Below are 24,202 nucleotides of genomic sequence, written 5' to 3'. Positions count from 1 at the left end.
CAGAATCTCTCCCAGATCCTGGTCTTAATTGTACAAGGGCAATTATATTTGTGGTATACATAGAGTGTTTTCTCAACAGTGTGTGCTCTGCTTCCTGCCAAAAGTCTCTGACTGGGCAACCTTAGAGAAAACAATTATTATAATTCCTCGTTACTTGTAAATATTGACTGCTTTCACGTTGGATCTACTAACATCTTTGTTTTGCTACATGTATACAATCATAACTTGTAATTAGTTAATAACAGGTCACACATGGATAACCAGTTTTGTTTCCGTCAGGAAATCCCAGTTATGATCAGATTCCCCATAAGTAATGGAAAAAGGGTTTATTTTTCTCATGATGTTCTCTAGGAGCAAGATTTTATGTTTAATTATGTACTTGTGACCTTGCAGGTGTTATGCATTGCAGATTGACTAACTAACAATGTAATTACATTTAATGCAGGTGATGAAGAGAGTAAAGAGACACCCAAAACAGTAAGATGTGGAGATGTGTCTTATTTTATTTACCTGTGTTTTGTTCCTACATGTTTTATAACGTGCAAAGTAAGCTCTTGACAAGGGCACAAGTTTAAGGTATCATAGTAGGTGGATTGATAGTGTCTGGAAATTGCACTCTCTTATGCTGGCGCTTTGAAAGAAAACCCCATCAACCTATACATTTTCTGAAAGCTAACAATAGTTATAGAATACAACCATATCTTTGAAATTTTCTAAAAAGTTATTGTCGCAGTGATATTAAAAGAAATACCCAGAAACACTGCTTCGCTTAAACTGGTTCGCTTCCGTGCGTGAGTTATCGGAGCGGCGCAGTTAGCATCGCAAATGTTTCTCACACATCACCCTCAAAAATGGTGTTGGCGATTTTCCAGATGTGGTTTGGTTTTTTTTTCTACATCCTCCTACAGTTTGATGTTTTTAATGTGGACGTTTCCTTCCACTACATGTGCAGAGGTAATAACTTTGAAATGGAAGTGAAATTAAACAAAGCCCGACACTCTTTTTCGAAGGAGGTACCCTTGAACATACCTGCCAATTTTGAGCCAATTCTTTCGGAAGATGCACGTAAATGAACTATAAATGTTCATCCTTATATGCAATTTTATTTTATCGAGAAAAAGATGAAAAACCTTTTATGAGATTGGTATGATTAGGTGTTAAAAATCCCCTCCACACTGACAGATGTTGGCATGGGTCAGTTTACCACAACAATGGGTTATGACAACTTGAAATAAACAGACATCTACAAATCTGGCGCGGAAACCTGTCGCAGTTAAATTGTCCGAGAGGTGACAAACTACCAAGACCTTTATACAGGTTTGTATTTAAACCGCCAGACTTCTTTTACTTAGAAGATTTTGTTGGCGGCATTGGTATTATGTTGCTTGAGTTTAGGCTTCTTAGTTCTCCAGACATTTTTTGGAACTATGCCTCATGAAGCCAAAGAGAGGAATCTCGAGGTCTATATTGTCTACATCTACATCTGCACTTGACTCTCTCGTTGTGGAAGTTTCAGAATCATGTCTGTTCTCCAGCAATTTCGTGCGACTAGCACTAGCTTCATCGGCGGGACTAGTGTCCTTGAGTTCCTTCAACCATTCTTCTTTGTTACAGTGCTACCCATGATCGCTCAGAGCTAAAGATCTTGCTCGAGGCTGAACCTGTGGGTTCTACCAGATTTTTGCCTCTTCAACTTCTTTGAAGACGAAAATGGGCAAGAAGTTTCTTGCGTTTTCGTCCTGACATAAAGAAAATTTGACAAGAACGAAAGCTAATTTGTGATGAAACAACCAGATTGAGAACAGTTTGCATGCACAAATGAAATATTGCATCACACGTGACAACTGGTGATGAATTTTACTTAGAGGTGTCAAGGCGCTGTAAGAGGTTAATGAGATTCAAAAATAGTTTTTCTCTTTGTCTTAAAAAGTAACAAAGCTTTTTTCTCCATTCTTTTTGCAAAATATTTATCTCAGTTTTCTCAACTGGAACAGCAAAAAAAGATTTTTCACATTTTTTGTAAAAATCCACCCACCATGATACCTTAAAATGTAAAGATGTACATAGGACATGATGTTTTTGTCGCTTCCAGTTTCCCATAACATGCTTTATTATGTACCCAACAAAATATTGGCAGTGTCTTATCTCAATACAATACATAAATGTAGCTTCTGTCCAGTGGTGCAGAGGCATCATAAAGCCTTGATAAACCCGTAAGTCATCAGCACGTTTTAAAGAACCAAAATGTGCTCTCTGATGTTTGAACAACCTGATACAATCAAGGTATTGGCATTTGAAGTCAGATTGATCCAGGCCGCAAAGTCCAAGAGCAGTTCTTGCCCAAGAAAACAATCCTCTCGTGAGTTGTGGCCCATTTGCCAAGCATTGCCATCATCAAAGTTTGGAAAGAGAGAAGTGATTTTAGACTTATAAAATATTTCTTGTAACGACTGCCATGTTTCCTGTGGGTGAGTTATAGAGAACCCATTTCGTCATGCATTGCAATCATGCACAGTGGATGTTTTCTGGCTTTAGAAGCCTGGTAAATTAGAAGTGGGAGGAAGTGGATTTTACGAAGTTATGGACACAGGGAGTACCATAGATAATGGCCAATAACTAGCAATCGATTATAACAGCAATTTTATTTCAAATTGGCATGATTTGTGGTGTTTTGAACTTATGGGATCAGGGGACTCAACCCTAACCTCTAGAGCCTTGTGCAATCAACATTTCGCTCTGTCATAAGTCAAATGAGCATCTCTGTGGTCATGCATTCTCCTGAAATCAACATTTAACTGTTTCCCAAGTGAAAAAAGTGCCTTTGAGGTCAGCAGAGGACATGAAATCAACATGTATGTGTTTTTTTAAAGTGAAATGAGCATCTCTGTGGTCACGCATTCTCCTGAAATCAACATGTTAGTGTTTTTGATGTGAAATCAATATCTTTGAGATTATGCATTCTTGTGAAATCAACATTTCGTCGTTTTGAGGATGAAAATCTGTGTGACTACTGTGCCAGACCCAGGCTTTTATTCAGGATTCCGTGAGTGGCCTTTCAGTAACAAATATGGGGCCTAAGGCCCCATTCCATTAGGGGTGTGTGGGGGCATGCCTACCCCCAGAAAATGTTGAAACATCGAAGCATCTTAGGTGGGTTTTTTTGTGATTTTTTTAGCCGATAAATGTGTCGATTGGACTTGAATGATAATGTGTTGTTTTTATGGAAACAGGTCTTTTCGCCCCAAGTCCGTTTCGTCCCAACTGAAAGTCGTCTTGCCCCAACTCAAAGTCGATTCACTCAAAGTGTTTTAATGCAAATTATGGAGTAGCTGGCTCCCAAATATGTTTCATTTTCTATATTTCCTTCCTCAATATACCTGTTCAGGTGTTGACCGGTCTTTTTTCCAATGTATCACTGGTTCGCCAACGATGGTATGAAGTTGATTCACCAATGTCCTGGATAAGTTTGTATATGTCAGTTCACCAATGTCCACAATACTCATGGCTTTTTGGAAAAGGTCTGAAATGTATTTACAAGTTACCAGAGGGATAAAATGTTACCTTTGTAAGATGACATGGGTCTTTATAAGTTGTTAGTGTCTTTTGAAATTGTTTGTTTCATGCTCTCCAATCTCTTTTTCCCCATGCCATGTTGATGATGCGCTGGTTGATTGATGGCTGATTGTATTTGAAAACTTAATAAACCTTCCACATCTTTTACCTGTAGAGTATGAAATGCCCTTTAAACCTTTCAATTAAACATTTGAAGTTAAAGAGCCATTAGGCATGAATATATTTGTTTGATTATGCACTTAGAAGTGTTACTGCACTCGCATAGCAATAAAGCTGGAAGCAGAGTGCATATCCCGTTCTACATCCTGGTCCAGGACCTCCACAAAGAAGCCAAACTGTTCGCAATACAAGTAAGACTGGTCTCTCGTCGTAAGCTACAACAAATTAAAAGGCAAACGTTCTGTGGTCTTCGAGCTAAGGTTTCTGAGCTATGGGATGACTATGCATACAAAGATATATCAGTGGAGCAATTACTCAAACCTTGTAGCCATCTCAGTGGACCAGTTAGGTCATATAAGGATTCATTTAATCAGAAACAGTTAAAAATAAGCATCCGCTTGCGACGGTTGTAAATAGGTTTGGGCTTAGTCAGCTTAGGTTCCGTTTAAAAACAGGTCCGGCTTGGTTGGAAATTAGTTTCTTGATGCAACTGTTGAAAGGTCAAAAAAACATTAAAAAACATTATTTGGCCTCCAATACTCCTTACCCTCTGTACTGCCTGGAATACTTCCTTTGAGCTAACTGGTGAAAGAAGCAAGCCTTGCTCTTTAAGTGGCACTAGATGTTTACTCTTGCCTACAAGTAGGCTCACCTTTGAGTCACATGCGCGAGTGGCAAGGAGCAAAGCGATCCAGCGGGAAGGAGTCTGGTGAAGAGGTGCCCAGAAAGTGAGCCTGCCCTGATCTCTGTAATTTTCTCATTTCTGCTTCGTCTGAGCGAAGTGAAATACCATTGGTTGAAAAGTGGGAAAGGTGAGAAAACTGTCAATCGATTGTGTTTGATGACAGCCTATTAAATCCCCATGGAGTTTGTAATTTACCGCACAATAAAAAACAAGGTGTCCACATTTGGAATCAGAGGAAGAGTGGAGTGTGTGTATTGCTGATGTTTTAACAAAGTTCCAGTCTATTTCTGGTTAAATTTCAAACTAAAGAGGGAGCAGGAAATAGCAATTGAATGTATGTTAACTAATCATATGCCGACTGCATATGGGAAGAATTAATTATTACAAACGTATGTGATTGCAAGCGGGTAACGAAACAACATGAAGGCGTTTGCCCATTTACCAGCATCATCAAAGACCAGACTGCCAAAACAAGATCACTGGGAATCAAGTGTGTGTCCTTAGTAGACGTAGTAGTAGTAGTAGTAGTAGTAGTATACTTTATTTACCCTCGGATTGTCGAGTAGCTTTATCAAATAATGTCTCCGAGCATTTCAACAGCACAATGGGCAAAGACCAGACCACATAAGACATAAACTTTAACAGTTTTTCTTTGGGGTATCGTGTGTGGATATCGCGCGGATATCGTGCGTGCATGTTGTTATGAAAAAGATTTACAATTTTCCAGAGAAATCTGAGCAGCCAAAGTTCATTCTTCTGGTGAAAATCAATTGACTTACTCTTTACTTCGGTTTGCGGGGTGGAAATAAAAAATTTGCAGAGATCAGAGCAGGCTCGCTTTCTCGTCTCGCCGCTTCGCTGCTTGATTTCGCGCACGTGGCTACGCCGTCCACGCTTGTACTCCATCGTGACCCTGCTTGCAGGCTAGACATACGTGGTATTCAGTGATCATCTTGCTGGTAAGATGAATCAAAGGAAACTGAAGAAGTCATGGACACATTGCCTGATAACATTTACTTGATCTATTTAACAAACTGACGTCAGTTTTTTATGCGTCTGTCCTCTAATTGATGTCAATTTGTTTTTCACAATAAAAAGACCCCAAAATGGTCAAATGCCAGGATTAAATGAGGGGAAAAGACAACGTAAACTTGCCGTAAACAAAGAGAAGTGAATTTCATTCAAAATGATGCAAACATTGTCAATAGCTTTTCTCGCTTTTGATTGGCTACTTAAAAAAGTCCATAAAATCTCATTGGTTAAAAAGTTGACAGTTTGACAGCTGAGAGTTGAACTTGAAAGCTTGCGTAAATTAAAATTTTATCCGTCTGTACTCTTATTGATGATAAAAATGAGCCAATCAGCACGTGAGAAATTAGACAGTTATTGTAAAAAATATGTTTATAGTTGATAATTTTTGAAATGACTTTTTGGAAGCCTCTTTGAAAGCTCAAGTAGTACACGTGTAGTGTAACTAGGCAAGTAAACAAAAATCAAATTACAGGTTGTTTATACAGACTGCTTATAAATTTTAAAATAAAAGATATTAATTAATTTTGATGGGTATTCGAAAATAATTATTACTATATTGACTTGTACATGTAGTGTCAATTGACTTCTACAGTCTGTTGCATAAGGAAGCCATTAAATAAGAGTTCACTGTAATCACCAGTCCCAGATTAACACCCAGTCAGCAGTGCATTTTGGGTCTAGGTAATTTGGTTGTGGTGCTTGTTCAGTTAACATTTGAGTGTTGCATTATGAAAAGGCTGTATTGCAACTATGCAGAAAATATGTCACATGGTTTTGACGTTCATAATTTTAAGACAATCAGCTTGAGAATGCCAAAAATATTTTACACAATTTTACTTCAGTATGATACTGATATTAGGAGGTATCCACTGTAATTGGCTAGGCTGTAGTGGTCTCCTTGCCTAGTAATAAAAATTTTTATGGATATAAGTATTTTAATTAGTTAGGCAAAAACAAAATATACTTCAAACATAAACAATTTGGTTTTAGCTAGCTGGTAAATGGGAATAGAGAGTAAAGTATTTCTGCAAATATTATAAGAATCATTTCAAACAGTTTTCAGCATCCCTCCCAGAAAGGTCTACTTTATAAAGCTTGGCTGAAAATGATACTCTGCCATGAAATCCCCTGCTACATCTTTTACCAAAAAAGTTCAATTTTGTTTTTGAATTTGAACCCAAAGTGAAGGGGATGTTTTTATTTACAGTTATATAAGTTTTCTCCATGTAGCTATGCCCAGGGGGAGGGAGAAGGGACCTAACCATGTATTGCACCAGGAGGCTCTGCCCTAAGGTCATTATACTTTCCCTTTTGTATAGTGTTGTTTCCAGAAAAGGTTACCCTTTCATGTACATGTAGCTTCAAGCTTGAAACCCCTCTTTCTGTGGATAAATTAACAATGTGTAGTTCCAGAAAATATCCATACCCACCCTAAGGAAGGTTAACGGAAATTCCACGGGGGGGGGGGTGGGGGGGGTTAAAAGCCTAATTCTTTAAAGGTAAGTATGGCACTAAAATGGGATTTCCAGAGGGGTGGGGGATGGGTCAAGCTAAAAAAACCTTCCGTGGGAGGGGTAGGGATATTTTCTGGAACAACACAATGCATGTTTAAAATCCCTGCCTTTTGGTCATACCTCCTGCCCAATAAAATGTGGATCTTGAGTCAACTATAGGGAGTCCCCTCAGCTTGATGCAACACAATATAAAAAGAGTATTGCAGATTGTAATGTACACAATAAAAATAACAGTAGTTTTCTTTCTTGGAAACGGAAATCACATTTTTATTCCTATCTTGGAAAAGGTGTGTGTTCATTTCACTAGCAATGCAGAAATATTCAAAACGATTGTTGACAGGTACAATTAATATCTATTTCAAGTTTTGATTCCAGTTGTTTACATATCTCATTTCGAGAACAAAAATAAGATTATACATACATCACCAGCCACTATGCCTGTTTGACATGGCTTGTGTTTGACATGATTGGACAGTAAATCTCTTGCAAAGAGTAGATCTACAGAGTCTCTTGGATGCTAATTTGTCTATCCATCACTCAAATGTTAGAGCATATTTACTCAATCATGGATGCTGACTTGTATACTATTCTTCAAGAAGTTCTCACTCTGGTCGAACTGCATAGAATACAGAAGAAATGTAGTGTGAAGAACAACGAAATTAAAAGATTAAGCAATTTTAATTTTTTGCTTGGAGTGAGCTTATTCTAAAATACAAAATAACTAAATCATGGGTTTCAAATTTAAGATAGAAGTGCTGCCAGAATTTCAATGTGTACCGGTACATAAAAAAGATACAATACAGAAACAGGCTACTTTAGGCTTACCTTGGACTCTAGAAGGAGAGAAAGTGAGTGAAATTCTCCAGCCAAGAAAAAGCTATGAGCCACGTCTGGTAAACAAGATCTCACTTCCTTGCTTTGACTAACAATTCTTTGACCGATACATGATTGCAGTCATAAATACCTCTCAGCTTTCATCTACGAGTGATCAAAAGCCCTAGGCAAAATACTAAATATTTGAAAAGTGAAACACATGAACCACAGGCAGACCTCTCTATGTGTTCGTAGTTAATAATTGTTTACATGAAACAAAGAGAATCTATGAGGGTTATGAATAAAGCTCTGAAAATTGCATATCTAAATTACATATTGGTCTGAATATCCCAATGAAGTTAAATGACATGTTAATTGACTCGTGTTGTCTTTTTTCGTCTTGCTGGGCCGTCTAAAGCGTTTCAAATCTACCAATCAGCGCTGATTGGTAGATTTGAAATGGCCTGCATACCTTGAATTCCGTTGGTCCCTGAGTTTGGCATCGATCCTATTGAGAAAGCTGTATTTGTGATTTCAGCATTGATTTTCTCAGAAAATGTTGAAGGGATGGAGCTCAAATTTGGTGAAGAGATAGGGAAAAATCTCATTGATCAACAACCGTCGCCATTCAGGTGAGGTTTTCAGTATTTTGGGATTAATTCCAGTTTGAAGTGGAAGAGCTCGCAGCTAGTGGCTGCCAAGTTGCAAGCCTTGTCTCCCCACTTGTCTTATGGGTCTCCGGCCAAAAGTAATTTCGTAAAAAGACCGTTCAGACGGCCCAGGAAGATGAAAAAACACCACAAATGAGCTGATTAACGTTTCATTTAACTTCATTGGGATATTCAGACTGAGATGTAATTTAGATATGCAATTTTCGGAGCTTTATTCATAATCCTCATAGATTCTCTTCATTTCATATAAACAATTATTAACCACCAACACATAGAGTGGTCTTCCTGTGCATGAACTAAAATGGCCGCTCTCAACTTCGCGTATCCACGACTAAAAAGGGTCTCAACAGTGTTTCTTTTGTTCAAGTTAACCATTGCTTTCTAAATCGTGAAAAAACTTCAGGTGAACTAACTTTTGGTCAGGGCGAATCAACTTTTAGTTGGGGCCAAACAACTTTGAATTGGGGTGAAACAGACCTGGGGCAAAACGACCGTAATTCATTTTCATCACCAAAAACCTAAAATAGATTTAAACTGAAGTTGCCTCTGCCCATACTAAACACATCAGTTAACATTTGTCTGATATTTGTCACAGTAAAGATGATTGTGAAACGACAAGTGCGGGTTCACAAGTTAGTACTTCATGTAAGCGTTCCTCAGAAGGAATGCTTCTTGCCGGTTTCATGAAGTTCCTTTTGGTGACATCGGTTCGGAAACCCACATCTTGCTCTACACGGATGATAACGGGAAAAGAGTGCCTGGTATTCACCTATGAAGTAACCAAAGAAAACTTAAGTTGAATAAAGTGATGGTGAAATGGTGTTCAAAAGCATTTCCAGAATCACTGTAGAAATCAAGTCATTTTGTTGAAACTATTATAAAAGTACTGACTGCAAATCAACAAGATCTCAGTTTTATTTATTTATTTTCTCCTGAAAAGTTGCTGTCCCCAGGATGGCTAAAAGCCTGGTGAGAGCTATCAATTGCACTCTGCACTATCTGAGATTGTCTCACTAGTTCCAATGATGTAGCTTATCAGTGCCAGGTCTATTTAACTCTGGAGAGTAGATTTTTCTCACTGAAAATTAATACTACTGTAAAGTTCCGAAAGTAACAACACAGTGAAAGTGGTGACCCCCCCTGAAAGTAGCATGTAGAACAGTATGTACAGTTAGTAGTAAAATGTTATCAAAGAAGTTTTTCACTGTGTGTATGGTCTATTTAATTATTTAAGACAGTTAACACTGGAGCGTAAATTTTTCTCCCTGGAAAATAATACAACTGTGAAGTTCCGAAAGTAACAACACAGTGAAAGTAACGCCTCCCCCCCTTGAAAGTAGCATATGGAAACAGTGTTTATAGCTAGCAGCAAAATGTAATCAAAAAAGTATTTTTCACTGTATGTGGTATTTCTCAAAAAGTGCCTCTGACAAGGATTGACCCCAATAGGTTTCTTTTGAAGTTCCATATATCAGACTTCCATCAGAACGAGTCCACTTCTTGCAAAACATGCTTAATCTGGCTTCTTGTAGACTCGTGATGGCAACCATGTTTACCATGCAACAGCAGGGTCAGACCCTTGCTGACACAATAGCAAGGTCATGCAATTACAAGAAGACCCCTATGTTGATGTTTTCTGTCACCAAGGCGAACAACACAAAATAACAACATGAAAGGAACTTAATGACGTAACCATAATGACAAAAGGAAAAAATTATCTGTGTTGTTATGTTGCTATGTTGCAATTGTGAACCACGCTTTACAAACAGATAAGTACAGTTCAACCCTGCCATTCCCCGCCAGGGGAAATGAAAAATAGTTTGGAATAGCAGGGGATCAAAATAACCTGGTCAGCATTAACTATGAAAATAACAATTAATATAGGTGTCTAGAAAGTGAAGACCAAAGACCCCTCAAAAATGAAGACCTCCAAAACAAAGACCCCCTAGAAAATGGAGACGTGGAAAACAAAAACCTCCTTGGTATTCTATCCGTGAGACAAAAGATTGATGGCACAACAATAGTCTTAGTTTGGTCATGTACCGATTGTTTCAAATTGATTACATGGGAATTAAATTTAGTAGTACTACACAGTGATTAATAATAATAATAATAATAATAATAATAATAATAATAATAATAATAATTTTTACAACAAGAACTTTATTAAAATCTCCTCAGAAAACCTATTTACAAATCACACATTCCAGTATCATAGACTAAAATTTTTATGAAAATAAAAATATCATGAATAATAATAATGATAATGATAACGATAATGATAATGATAATGATAATGATAATAATTAAAACATACTTATACAGGATGGTTGCATCAGCTTTAGGGAAAAAACTGCTATCAGTGCAGGTCCTGTGTAAAAATAAAAAGATAAATAAATAAATAAATAAATAAATAAATGAATAAAATAAAATCAGTAAAACTAGAAGAAACTTACAATAAAATTAAGTCACATTAAAAGGGATTATTAAAAATAGTTGCACCTTTGTAGAAAAAGGCATGCTTGGTGTATTGTAAGTTAACTTTGTCTAAAATAAGGTCGTTACTATTCCGGTGAATATCATGATTTCTTACATTAATGTATGTCTGAGTGCGAGTTTGGAGTGGATATACCCATAGATAAAGCAATTGGGATATTTTGGGGGCCCAAATAAAGTTCAGCAGGGTGCTGTCTTTGTTGACCTAATATTGCGTGACGGAAGTGTACAATGCAAGAATATGTTCTTCAAATACATTTTTTACCTTGTTTTGCATGTCTTGTGTAAAGCTGCAAAGATTCAAACATCTGGTAAGGGATTTTAGCTCAGAAATTTGCATTAAACAGTTTTGTGTTTTTGAAGCTCATTGCAAAACCAAGATGCAATGGTGGCGTGACAAAACAATGGCTTACATTGAGTGTTGTGCTATTGACCTTTCATCTCACTGATAGAATTTCGAGGGGGGTCATCGTTTTCAAGATCTCTGTCAATAGCCGGGGGCTAGTGGATTTTGCAGTCAAATTAGTAGATTCTGTCCTTTTTGAGCAAGTGAAGTTTCCTGGCAAAATTTTGAGGAAATTCAAATTACAGAAGTACTGTATAAGATAAAATTCTTTGGGACTAGTGAGAATGACGTTTGGGCTAATACATGATAGGTACAGCTTGCACAAAGGGTAACCCCAAAATGGGTTTTCTTTGCAGCCTGTTTTATGATGATGTTTATTTTGTAACTCTACCAGTAGAGTTCGAAATAAATGGGGGCGATAATTTTTAAGCCAAGGGGAACAGAAATCAATTTGAAATAATGGGGGAGTTTGAAATAACCGAGTCTGGAATAGCCCTGAGTAAATGACTGAAAAAAAAAAAAAGGCCAAATCCAGAGGAAATGGGTTTCAGTCCAAAAATAACTAAGTGATTGGAAATAACTGAAAACTCAACAATGCTTGTCCATAACACCTCTGATCCCCCTTGTGACAAACTTGCTGTAACTGTGAATTTCAGAGCACTTCAATCTTACTGAGAGTGAAAAATCACTACTCAGCAAAGGTCACACCTTTGTTCTAACTCAACCCAATGGTGATAAATACTCAGCTAAAGCCAATTGCAAGATATTTTACCCCTGCATTCTTAGCTTGTAAGTTCAGTTTGGTACAGAGGATAACAACAAATGCTGATGAGATCCAGCCATCTGACCAAGTCAACAATAATTTTATAACTACGAAACACATGAACACATGAAACCCATCCCCAGGAATAATCAATTAGGACTCTGTTTTTGCACATGGAACATAGACAGAGTTCATAGAAGAAGTTAGAGTAGATATTTATGATGAGGCAAATAAATGACTACATAAAATATCCTTTTGTAGGCAGGAGTGATGGCAGAATGGGAAGAGGTCAACTGCAAACTGAGACATCATGGCTATCAACCTGTCATGGTGTTACCTTCCAGCCGACTTCAACAGATTCCTGTAGGTTAGTCTGCAGATGAAAATAAGAAACTGTGATTTTCTGATTTCAGTGTTAGTTTTTTGTGGTTTGTTTTTATTTCATCATTGTTTCTGCTGTTCCCTTTGCAAAACATATGTAATTAAGAGTGTGTCCATGACAAAACCATGCAGGAGGTGATACAGCTCAAATCATCAATTTCACTCAAACTTGGATCAAATGTTGGGTTGGGTGAGTGAATGATTATGACAAAAAAAGTAGATCAAAATATTTTATTCCCTTCAAGCTAAGGGGAACTCCTGTAAAAATAATGATTTGACACCGAGTTCTGCATTTTTTACCAGCTGTCTTTGGTTTAGTATTTCTACAACAAGAAAGGCCATGTGAAAATGAAATCCACTGGATCATGTTCTACCATAATGTATCAGTCTCAAAGCACAGATATTCATATGAACTAGGCAATTTGATTCCTCTGCATGACTACATCTTAAGGTGATTCCTAAGTATTGCATTGTGCATCCCTACTGCACATGATTTTTGCGTCGGTAGCGTGCCCGCACATGAGCGTGTGCAACACACAACATCAGAAATTTCCATCAAGCTATGCTCGACAGCGAAATAAATGCTTGTTTTCTCTTAACTGGAGGTGCAGTGGCCTCATGGTAGTGTGCTTGTCTCTGGATCAAGCAGTCTGGGTTTGAGCCCTGGCCAGGGACATTGTGTTGTGTACTTGGGCAAGACACTTAACTCTCGCAGTGCCCCCCTCTACCCAGGTGTATAAATGGGTACCAGCGAACTTAATGCAGGGGGGTAACCCTGCAATGGACTAGCATCCCATCCAGGGGGGAGTAGAAATACTCCTAGTTGCTTCATGCTACAGAAGCCGGGATAAGCTCTGGCCTAATGGGCTACTTGGCTCGTATGCAGACTTTACCTCACGTTTCTCTTAAACAAGCACCGTAAGGTACCTTTTTTATTGCGTTAAATTAGTCTTTAATTCATTGTCTTTCCACTGAATGAGTAAGAAAAAATGTTAACGTCAGGTAACTGCCAAAAATGGTTACTTACCATTTCACTTGTGACCTGAACCTTACCACCCCTAGAAGACACACACTAGAAATACTTTTTGTCAACTCTGATCCAAGATGTACATTTTTGCTAAGAAACACATACCAAATTGTTCCTTTAAGACGATGCAATGTATCTATTGAGACTTTTTAATATTAACTCCATGTGTTTGGCCACTAATACCCCAAAACGTAGCGGCATTCAGAAAAGGAAAAACTCATGTAATGAGTACCATTACACAGATTTTTGACGCACCTTTGGTGAGTTATGACTCTTATATGTTTTTAATCGCACATTTCGAATACCTGCATTATTAGGAACAACCACAAAAATTTGAAAAAAATCTAATGTCAAGTGTTATTTCTAGGGAATCACCTTGAGGACGTTCGTGCTAATTGTTTCAGCACATCCTTACTATGCATGCATGAGAGAGCGTGCTAAGTAATGAAATGAACAATGGTAGGGCAGGTGGCCATTACTATAGCTTTACCTGGATTTAATGATCTTGAATGTTCAGTGACCCCTATTTTTCTTTGGATGGATCATTTTCTCTACCGATTTTCTACATTTAACAAAAGAATGAAGAGAATCTATTGATTAGAAGTTTGAATTTTTTGCAAAATGCACCATCAAATTCCATTCTTTTTAGCTCTGTTTATCTGTGTGACAGTTTCAAATGCCACTTGAAGGGTTAAGTTTTGTGAAAATGTTGGTAACATTTGGAATTATTTTTGCAACAGACCCACTTCTACAAAATATGACTAAGATCATTTGCCTCCATTGACTCACCTTCAGTGTTTTTAACTATAAACCCCTGTAGACCATGCTGAATGACGTGCACCAAGTTTTCAAAATCAGGGTAGTTTTCCACATGCTTTATCTGTGAAACGAAGTCAGTGACACCCAATGTTTTGCATTTCTGACACAAGTTACTCATTATATGGCTACAGTCAAAATTTAAAACAAATTCTATCGATTGGAAAATTTTCGCACGAATGTCCTTAAGTAAGGGGCATATTTCGTAGTGTTATGAAGAGCTTTTAATTGATAGCAAATATCTGCAATGAACAACAGCAAATACACTTTATTGTAGCATAGATAGTGAGAGCAATCACTATACCGGTAGTTCTCAAAAAAGCCATAAAATGTTTCGGGACTTCAATATTTTTTCTGCGCCAGCAAACTATTTACATAGGACTTTATGAGTTATGGCTATTTCATGAACATCCACAAAAACACAAAAGCTGTTTTTCTGTCTTAACCTAACTCAAGATCAACAAGAAATATCTAGCTAAGCATAAATTCCCATCAATTTCTAGTATGAATTTGGTGAAAAGAAGCACAGGTTCTTTGCACAGTAAAAAAAGGTAAAGTTACATCTCATAATTATAGTGACAAACCTTTTACTTAAACTGACTTTTGGCGCCAGGGATGGCTATGTGACAAGGGAACTTCCCAAGGAACTAAATAAACATTTTTTTGGACTCTGTTTTGCCTAACGAAAACTGAAATTGATTTAATCAGTCTTTCAGGTGTCCAGTTGTTTTACATGTACATTGTAAGTCTCAAATCAAGTACAGTGAAACCCTGTTAATCTGGTCACCAACAAGCCACAAATATCTGGCCGTATTAACGGGGTGGTCATATTAAAGGGGTTCTTTAAATAAGAACATGACTGAGTGAGCTTTTGTTTGGGCCAGAATAAAGTGGTCGTAATAACGAGGTGGCCGTGTTAACTGGGTGGTCCTAAGGCAGAATTCCACTGTAACTGTGTTTACCTTCAGTAATGTCTGCTTGTGTATAGGGCTTTTAAAATCAATATTGATTTGAAGTGGTTTTGGCTTCAAATGGAGGAAACTACTGTAATACCGTATATATTTCATCAGCATAATTGAAAGGCCACGGGCAAGAACATCCCCTGGATTTTTCGCCCATTTTTGAAAGTGCTCAAAAATAGCTGAATTTTGGCATGTAGGCTTCGTTTCACCTCAGAAACATTTCGTATGCAAAAAAAATCAGTTTTCCGAGTGGCCTCTTTTGGAGATCTTTTGTTGAATGAAAAATAAAAGAAACCTTCTTAGTATTTTGTTGAACAGCAAACAGGCAGACTGTTTGTAGTGTATTCCACAGAATCTTAGCTGTCTTTAAGTCAAAGGAAAATAGTATATAGAGCGGAAATCTGGGAACAGATTGTTTACATCGGTTATTGTGATGTGAACACAACACGTGAATCGATTGAGCGTCAAACGAAATACCATTGAACAAAAAAGAGATGTGCCGCATTAGAGCTCTGTCAACTAATATCTTAAGCATTGATAAGTTAATAAAGATGGTGAATTTTAAAGTACCTTGTATGCCTGCCTGGTGGTTGAGAGGCATCATAAGGCTTTGATAAACGTATAAGTCATCAGCATGTTTTAAAGAATCAAAATGTGTTCTGAAACTTCGAAGGCAGCTGATATACCGTAATCATGTTATTGGTCTTCGAAGTCAGATTGAGCCAGGCAGCAAACCTGTAAGTCATCAGCATGTTTGAAAGGATCAAAATGTGCTCTCTGATGTTTGAACAAACTGATACAATCAAGGTATTGGCATTTGAAGTCAGATCGATCCAGGCAGCAAAGTCCAAGAGCAGTTCTTGCCCAAGAAAAATACCCTCTCGTGAGTTGTGGCCCATTTGCCAAGCGTTGCTAGCGTCAAAGTTTGGAAAGCGAGAACTGGTTTTATAGTGATAAAATTTGTCTTGTATCAACTGCCATGTTTTCCCGCGCACGAGGTGTAAAGACCCTTCCCGGCATTCATTGCAATCATGTTCTGCAGATGTTTCTCGAACTGGTAACTAGATCGTTTTTCTTTTTTCATTTAAACATAATAATGGCCAACAAGTAGCGATCAATTGTAACATAGATCTGTGATCCAGGTTGCGTTAATTTTACTTCATATTGGCATGATTTGTCGTGTTTTGAACTTCAGGGATCAGTGGACATGCAGATGTATGGAGACCCGTATGTTGTGCAGAAGGGTTAATTTGTTAATCTGTCAGCCCTGTTTATAGAGCGTTTTCACGTGAAGTCATCACGTTCTTAAATCCAAAACTAAAAAGTTGTTATCCTCATCAGGCATAAGAGGTACCAGTGCATTTTGAATTTCGAAGTTATGGCGGTGCGTGACATAAAGCTATGATTGCGTTTGTCGAAAAATATGTATTTATCTCGTCATTTTTAGCTGTTTAAGATGTTGCTGTATTGGGATAAGTGCTTATTTAATGTTTATTTGTTCAGTGTAGATAATCACTTTCCCAGATAACCAAAGTAAGTTCCAGATGTTAACACTATTTTCGGCCGCCATATTGGTGTACCAAAGAACACCAACATGGCGGCTCCATACTAGGCTCTGTAAATTTGTGCAGAACATTTCGACGAATGTGTCAACTTTGGGACAACGCATGCAACTTAAACTTGGAGAACTGCCCTCTTTATTTACCTTCTGTAATATCACAATTTCTTGACCTTATCTACTGAATGGTTTTTGATATTATTTTTTATTGCATGACAATAAAAATGCTCTATAGGCCCTCTTCTTTGACTGTTTAGTAGTGACATCTACGTATATTGCTGTATTTGATTTGACTATCCTAGTTCGACAAGGTAGTTGCGATGTTTATCAGCTGACTGAACATGGCATACAAGTCCTGGTTTTTATTATTATTATTATTATTATTATTGTTATTGTTATTGTTATTATCATTATTATTATTGTTATAGTTATTGTTATTATTATTATTTAATTATTTTTTATTATTTTTATTTCTTTTTATAGTCCAACTAACAAACTTGACTACTTCGTAGGGAAATCAACCTATGGTGACTGTTACTAGTTGCCTAAACAAACCACAACTGAAGCCCTAACCCTGCTGAATAACGTTGGACTAATCTCTAATCCTAATTAGCTTAAACCCTAACCACAAGAGCCTTGAGCATTTTACTGACCTTATGTGAAATGAGCCAATCTGTGGTCACACGTTCTGATGAAATCAACATTTCACTGTTTTCTAAGTGAAATGAACATCCTTGCTGTCACACGTTAATGTGAAATCAACGTTTTTACCTATTTAGACCTGAAATCAACATTTTTGAGCTTATACGTTGCATGAAATTAACATTTTGCTGTTTTTAAGTGATATCAACATCCTTTCCGTCATGCATTAACATAAAATCAACATTTTTACCTATTTAGACGTAAGTGGTGGCCTCATGGTTAGTGCGCTCGTCTCTGGATTGAGCAGTCCGGGTTCGAGCCCTGGCCGGGGACATTGTGTTGTGTTCTTGGGCAAGACACTTTACTCTCACAGTGCCTCTCTCCACCCAGGTGTATAAATGGGTAACGGCGAACTTAATGCTGGGGGTAACCCTGCGATGGACTAGCATCCCATCCAGGGGGGAGTAGAAATACTCCTAGTCGCTTCATGCTACAGAATCCGGGATAAGCTCCGGCCTGATGGGCCACTTGGCTCACATGCAGACTTTACCTAGACGTAAAATCAACATTTTTGAGCTTATACGTTGCGTGAAATTGAAATTTTGCTGCTTTTTAAGAGAAATCAACATCCTTGCTGTCACCCATTAACATGAGTCAGTATTTTAACCACTTTTGACCTGAAATCAATAAAATTGAGCTTATGTATGTTGCATGAAATTGACATTTTGCTGGTTCCTAAGTGAAATCCAAGTCCTGGCGGTCACGGTGGGCTGATCCTTTGTTATAATAAACCGAGGAGAGACTTCGACTCATAACAAAGGCTTGACTTGGCTATTATAACAAAGGATCGGCTAGGTTTATCATATCAAAGGCCCGGCTTCGTTTATTTGAAGGACTCGGCGGGAAAAGGGCATTAGGTATTTTAATCGAAAGTGAACTTTGTTGAAAACGCTCCAAATTTCACATGCAGTTTTGTTCAGGTATGTTAAACAATGTCCCGTAGTTTTCGCGCTAAAGTGCGCTTCGTTTTTGAGATATTGTGTATGCAGTAAACAACTCGGTTTTTCCAACTTGTGTGCCTTTTTTGTATACGTTATTTCTCGAGAATGAAGAGCAACCCAGCGAAAAAAACTTCAGAGTAATGTTTCTCAGGTGGAACGAAGCCCACATGCCAAAATTCAGCTATTTTTGAGCACTTTAAAAAATGGTGCCAACCAAGTTAGAAGTTTAGGTTTAATTTATGGAACATTGTACTTGCATGTTTTAAAATGACAAATGCAGGGCTCAGTGGTTCACACAGTAACAATGTCCAGATTTGTTTCCCAGCAAACAGAGACTTATTTTGTAATTATTTTTTAATATTTTCTTCTCCTTTTAAAAGGAGCTGTTGTGCTAGAGGAGTTCACCTCCAAGAATTTGCAGAACACATTGGACAAGTTGATGACTGATTGTGATAGGAGACAATCAATGGTCCAGGAACTGATCAGCTCTTCTCAAAGAATTCAGTCAGTATTTCATGTGACTCTCTCTATATAGAGAGGGCTTATGTTATTATTATTTCAAGGGCATCTTTGTTTGAAATGCATTTGGAGCATGTTAAAATTGTTTGAAACACCTTCCAGACATGCTTAGACAGTGGGTGCTTGAAGTGTAGTAAATGGCCAACTGCTGTGGAGGCATAATACTTAAGACTGGTTCTCATATAATTGCCCTGATCATTTCAGTCACCGCTGTCACTTCAGAAAGTGATATTACGATTGGGTGATTACATGAGAACATTGCAAAGATGATCATCAAAGCTGGTAGCAATTGGGACGATTGCGATTGCTTCCATACATCTGTGTTCTATCCGGGTGATTGGTCACAGACGGGGCCAATTATGAACGATTTTATGAAAACTACCTTCTCACCAGGAGATGATCGAAGCGACCCAAACTGTCCCACGGTTCATCAATATTATCCAGAACCCAACACGGCCTCACATCCCACATGGCTGCCAAAACAGTAGAGTTTAATCGGGTGTTGTTTAAGAGAGAGGTCCAAAAATACGAGTGTTAATAATCCATCAAACATTTTTGCTCAAGTGCAATTGGTCTAAATGCGTCACGTGACAGAATATTCCCCAGCTACAACTGGGAAATATTTGAGTGATATTCCCCAATTTTTATGACCGTGCATGTTGTGAAAAATATGTGAAGGATTAGAAACACAATAGCCTCCATTTGGGGCAAAAATATGCTCAGATATTTGTCCTTGGACATGCTTAGAGTCAAGACTGACAAATCTGATTGGCTGAGAAAACAAAACGATTACTCTGTGCATGCTCAAAAAATTGGACCTTCCCAGAGGTTGCGATTCTTGGAGCTGACTAAAAGGAGCATGGCCTCTGGGGACGAGAATGCTAAGATATAATCGACTTTGACACTAACTAATCTACGCATGCGTTTGGAGCAAATTTTTTTTGGTGTTAAGAGAATAGCACCACAACGATCGCATTAGATTTGCAAAACCATATATATATTTTTGTCAAGGTATCAAAAACAGCAACGTAAGCAAGATGCGTTTTGCAAAATGCGCACGGGTACCTATAGTTACCCCACGCAGGCCCCTTCCCACAAAGCTAATTGATTAATTGAAATTAATTAATTAAACAAACATTAAAGTTTACACCTTATTGTGTTATCGCCTTGGTGGGTTAGTGCCTTACTGAACAGCAGGCCCCTAAACAATCCTAATAGTGCACTCTGCACTAAAAACTAAACAGCTGAGTAAATAGAAGAAAATCAGTATTCTTCATCTTGGTTGCGATATGCATAATCAAAGAGAAGAAAAAACAAGAACAAACAAAACAAAAGAGAACAAAGAATAAAACAAAGACCAAAAAAAAAACAAGACCTATAAGACCTATAAGATCCACCTGTGACTGTGCATCGTTGCAAAGAGATATTGATAACCTGGTTGAAAAGGAGTAATACCTGGAAGCTGGCCTTCAATGCAGATAAATGCTCGATATGCACGACTACATCATGTTATCCACGAGTACATCATGGGAGTAAAAATTCTGATGAGAGTGGACAATCAGCATTGCCTTGGAGTGCTCATCACTTGCGATGATTTAGTGAGCTCATGTTTGCACAGGTGAATAAGCTAGGGCCAACAGGACGCTAGGATTCATTTGACGAACTATTACAGGGTGCGACAAATATTAGACCCGGACGCCTGGGACAAGTTGAAAAGAATACCAGGCAAGTGTTTTATTTCTAGTAAAAGCCTGCCAGGCTGTAGCAATTGACTTATGAGCAATTTCACGCAATAAATTATAGATATCCAAGTATTAAATGTTTACCTTGAGAAATTCCCATCGAAGCCTTTCGAAATGCAATAAATACATATCACTTTTTTTTTACTTTTCGATCGCCATTCTACATCTCTTCATGAGTTTCATACCCAGTACTTTCCAATGTAAACCTCTGAAGGCCTGGCTGCTACACCCCTCATAACATGTTTTTCTACCATTTTGTGGATCAAAGTTCAAGGTATGAGTTATAATTTACGGATAAGTTTGTCAGGAAATCCTGTGACACTGTACTCTGGGTACGACAAAGCGAAAGGCGAATGGTGTTGAATACAACAAGGAATACAATGCAAAGACATGCAGATGAGTGTTCCAACCGAAATGGTTGAGCTGTAAATTAAGTCACCAATAATCTCGCATTGTGGTCCCTAAACAATCCTCTGTGACTTTTATTGAGACTCATAGTAGAAATAAAAGACAGCTTCAAGTTCTGTGTTTGCAGTTTATTCATAACATCACTCAGATGCATCAGTATTTAATGTAAGTCCTTAAGTTGTTATTGTTAATATGGCTCCTAAACTATAATGTGAATTGATTTTGCTACAGTTCAAGGAATCGCTTGTCCTCTACCATTATTAACTGGGACAACTAGCTCATTCTGTTGGGCAAGTGATTTTGACATGCCACTTGCCCAGGGACAAGTTTTGTCAAAAATATTTGTCGGACCCTGTATTGGCCTAAGTGCCCAACTTTCACCAACTTCGAGGTCTCTTTACGTGGTGCTTGTGCGTTCTCACCTTGATTATGCCTCCAAAATCTGGAGCCCGAAGTCTGTCATCCTGATAAAACTAATAGAGGGAGTCTAAGGATGTGCGACGCAGGTTCTCCTGCCAGAGCTAACTTACAGCAAGCTCTTTAAGCGATTAGATCTTCTTCCACTGGTGTACCGAAGAGAGGTCAAAGACCACAACATTCTACAAATTCAAATGTGGATACTCCAATTGAGCATTTGACTCATATTTTGAATTTTGCTCGGATCAAAGACTAAGGCCCTATTCAAGCTATAAACCTGAAATTGAACCTAGTAAGAACTGATCTTTTTAAGGGCATGTTTTTAAATAGAATTCCTTATTTATGGAATAACCTACCCGAAGGACTTAGGACTGATAATCTTAGCCAGTCATGCTTGAAGGGTAGAGATGATGTAGAGACTTTTATAAATGCGAAAACTTTGATCCTGACTGCCCAAATGTTACTTGGACGTCAAAGTAGCCCTTTGATGTTTATTGACACTGTATTTAAACAGCTTTTTTCTTTGTTTTGTTTTTATGTATCTTGGGTGGGCTAGCCCGTTTGGTTCTAATATTCCTTTCTAGTCCTTCCTCACTGTTTTTAATTTATGGCTTACAATTTGTGCAGTGAAAATGGATTAAATTAAATTAAACTGAGATACAAATGAAAAGACTATTATTAATTTAACCATACCAGTTTTGAAAATATAAGACCAAATTTATATGTAGGTTTGTTTGGAATGAAAAAAAAAATTTAAGATAAACATTCTATATTAAATGTAGAAATCACATCAACACAGAAAAAAATCTATGTTTCAGATGGGATCCCTCCATGATCTAGCCAATTGCTCTAACCACTGTGCTACTCAGGAGACTCTGTGGAGTCTCCTGTACATGTAGCTCAGTGGTTAGAACATGGAGTGGCTGGATCATGGAGGGTCGTGGGTTCAAGTCCCATCTGGAACTTGCATTTTTTTCCAAGTTGATGTCATTTGTTAATTTAATATTTCTTATAATACTCACTTTGGAGTGTGGTTGGTTGCATCTTTGATATGCCTCAATGTGACCGCTTGATGCAGTTATGAGTTCATATGTGCCAAGTCATTGTTTAGCTGTGTGACCGCACAAAGCGGTTCCAGTCAAAGACCCACATTTCACCCTTGCTCACCATAGAGTCTCCAGTAGCTCAGTAGTTAGAGTGTGCGGCTAGATGACAGAGGGTCATGGGTTCAAATCCCATCTGGAACTCGCATTTTTTTCCCGAGTTGATGTCATTTCTACGTTTAATATTTCTTATAATACTCACTTTGGAGACATTTTATACCCTGTTGATTTTGTTATGAACTATGAACTATCCATGCCCACGCTATTGTCAGTAATTAAGTGCACAGTAGTTATGAGCATATTGTATCAGTTATTTGTTATTCACTTAATTTTCTAATTCCAGCTAGTTAGCAATAATCAGCTTCACTCATAAGACCCCTGCAATGTTTTTCTTTTTGTTCTTTTTGAGAATTACTGTATGTTTTTACCTTACATTTTTACATTATTGGTGCACTTAGGACTAGAATTGTTACAGTTTTCCTTGTTCTTGTGCTAATAAATGTAGTTTTCCTATTAATAGTATAAATGAAAAGGAGCCTTAATTTGCAATAGTCTGCACTTGCTCTTGCTGCCCTTTCTCTACATTTCTGCAATAATATTATTTCTGTTGGTTCAGATGTTAGGAGCATCATCTCATTCTAAATTTTATCTATGCGATTCAATGCAGGTACAGTAGAAACTAGGGACCTTTAGATAATGGACCAACCGTATGAGGTTGAGTATGAGTACGATTTTCAAATTTCAAACCAGTGACATTTCCAGAGCCCTCACTCTTCATGCTGGTTTTAGGTAGAGAGGGAAGCTCATGGAATGAAATGGGTATTTTAATATGATGTGAAGCCTGCAAACTAGAATTGAAAAGGGCTGCATGCAGACTATACTGCCAGGCTATACATGTAAGTCGTTGGAATACAATTGCAGAGTACTTGGTTTTCAGGTTAAATAACTGGGGTTGTCATGTTTACTTTATGGTAATTTATGATGTCAGTGCCACGAAATTTTCTCATTGGAACTGCATATTCTTCCATAATATGAAGTATAAATGTTTAGAAGTATTTTTGTATCTCTTCAACTGTGCAGTGACGTCATAGTTTCCCCATCAAGCCTTTCAAAAAATAAACATGGTGGTGTGCAGGAAATTTGAAATCCTAAAAAATAATAGCAAAAGTGAAACATGCAGCATTCATTCTTACAAGTTATTACATACAAGGGGGGATCACAAAATTATGTGAAGGGATTCCTGACAGGTCTGTTTGTTCCTGCTGATTGAGATGTAACAAGGCAAATATTGACAAAATTACCAAAAATGATGATGTGTGGTTAAATTATTCACTGCTGATATGTAGTTTCCCAATTCTCAGATTGGAATGTAAATAGCTGCACAAATGCTTGCTGAAGTGGATTGATAGCATTGCCAGTTGTCAGTCTGTCTGTGAGAAAACTTTGTTACAATTTCCAAATGAAGATGATCTTTGAAATGCCTTTAAATGTTGTTGTAGTTTAATTGTGGATTTAACAAGGTGACACAGAGGCTGTAACGATAATTAGCAATTTGACAAGTTATTTGAAACACT

The 24,202-nt window shown here is 37.7% G+C and overlaps 1 protein-coding gene across 6 annotated transcripts in view; it reads left to right on the top strand.

Annotated features, from left to right (window-relative positions):
- Positions 1-24,202, top strand: part of LOC145487507 (centrosomal protein of 70 kDa-like) — a 187,374-nt gene that overhangs the window by 19,167 nt on the left and 144,005 nt on the right. For 4 of the 6 annotated variants that reach the window (XM_081466318.1, XM_081466316.1, XM_081466317.1 and 1 more), the window contains exons 3-5: positions 446-477; positions 12,314-12,419; positions 18,820-18,943. In XM_081466318.1, coding sequence (XP_081322444.1) covers positions 446-477; positions 12,314-12,419; positions 18,820-18,943 — 262 coding nt within the window. The other 2 variants (XM_081466322.1, XM_081466319.1) reach the window with 2 other exon arrangements.

This window comes from Orbicella franksi, chromosome 5, assembly GCF_964199315.1.
Source record: "Orbicella franksi chromosome 5, jaOrbFran1.1, whole genome shotgun sequence".
Lineage (NCBI taxonomy): Eukaryota > Metazoa > Cnidaria > Anthozoa > Scleractinia > Merulinidae > Orbicella > Orbicella franksi.
The sequence above is the reverse complement of the archived record's forward strand: the minus strand, read 5'-3'. Positions and strand labels throughout refer to the sequence as shown.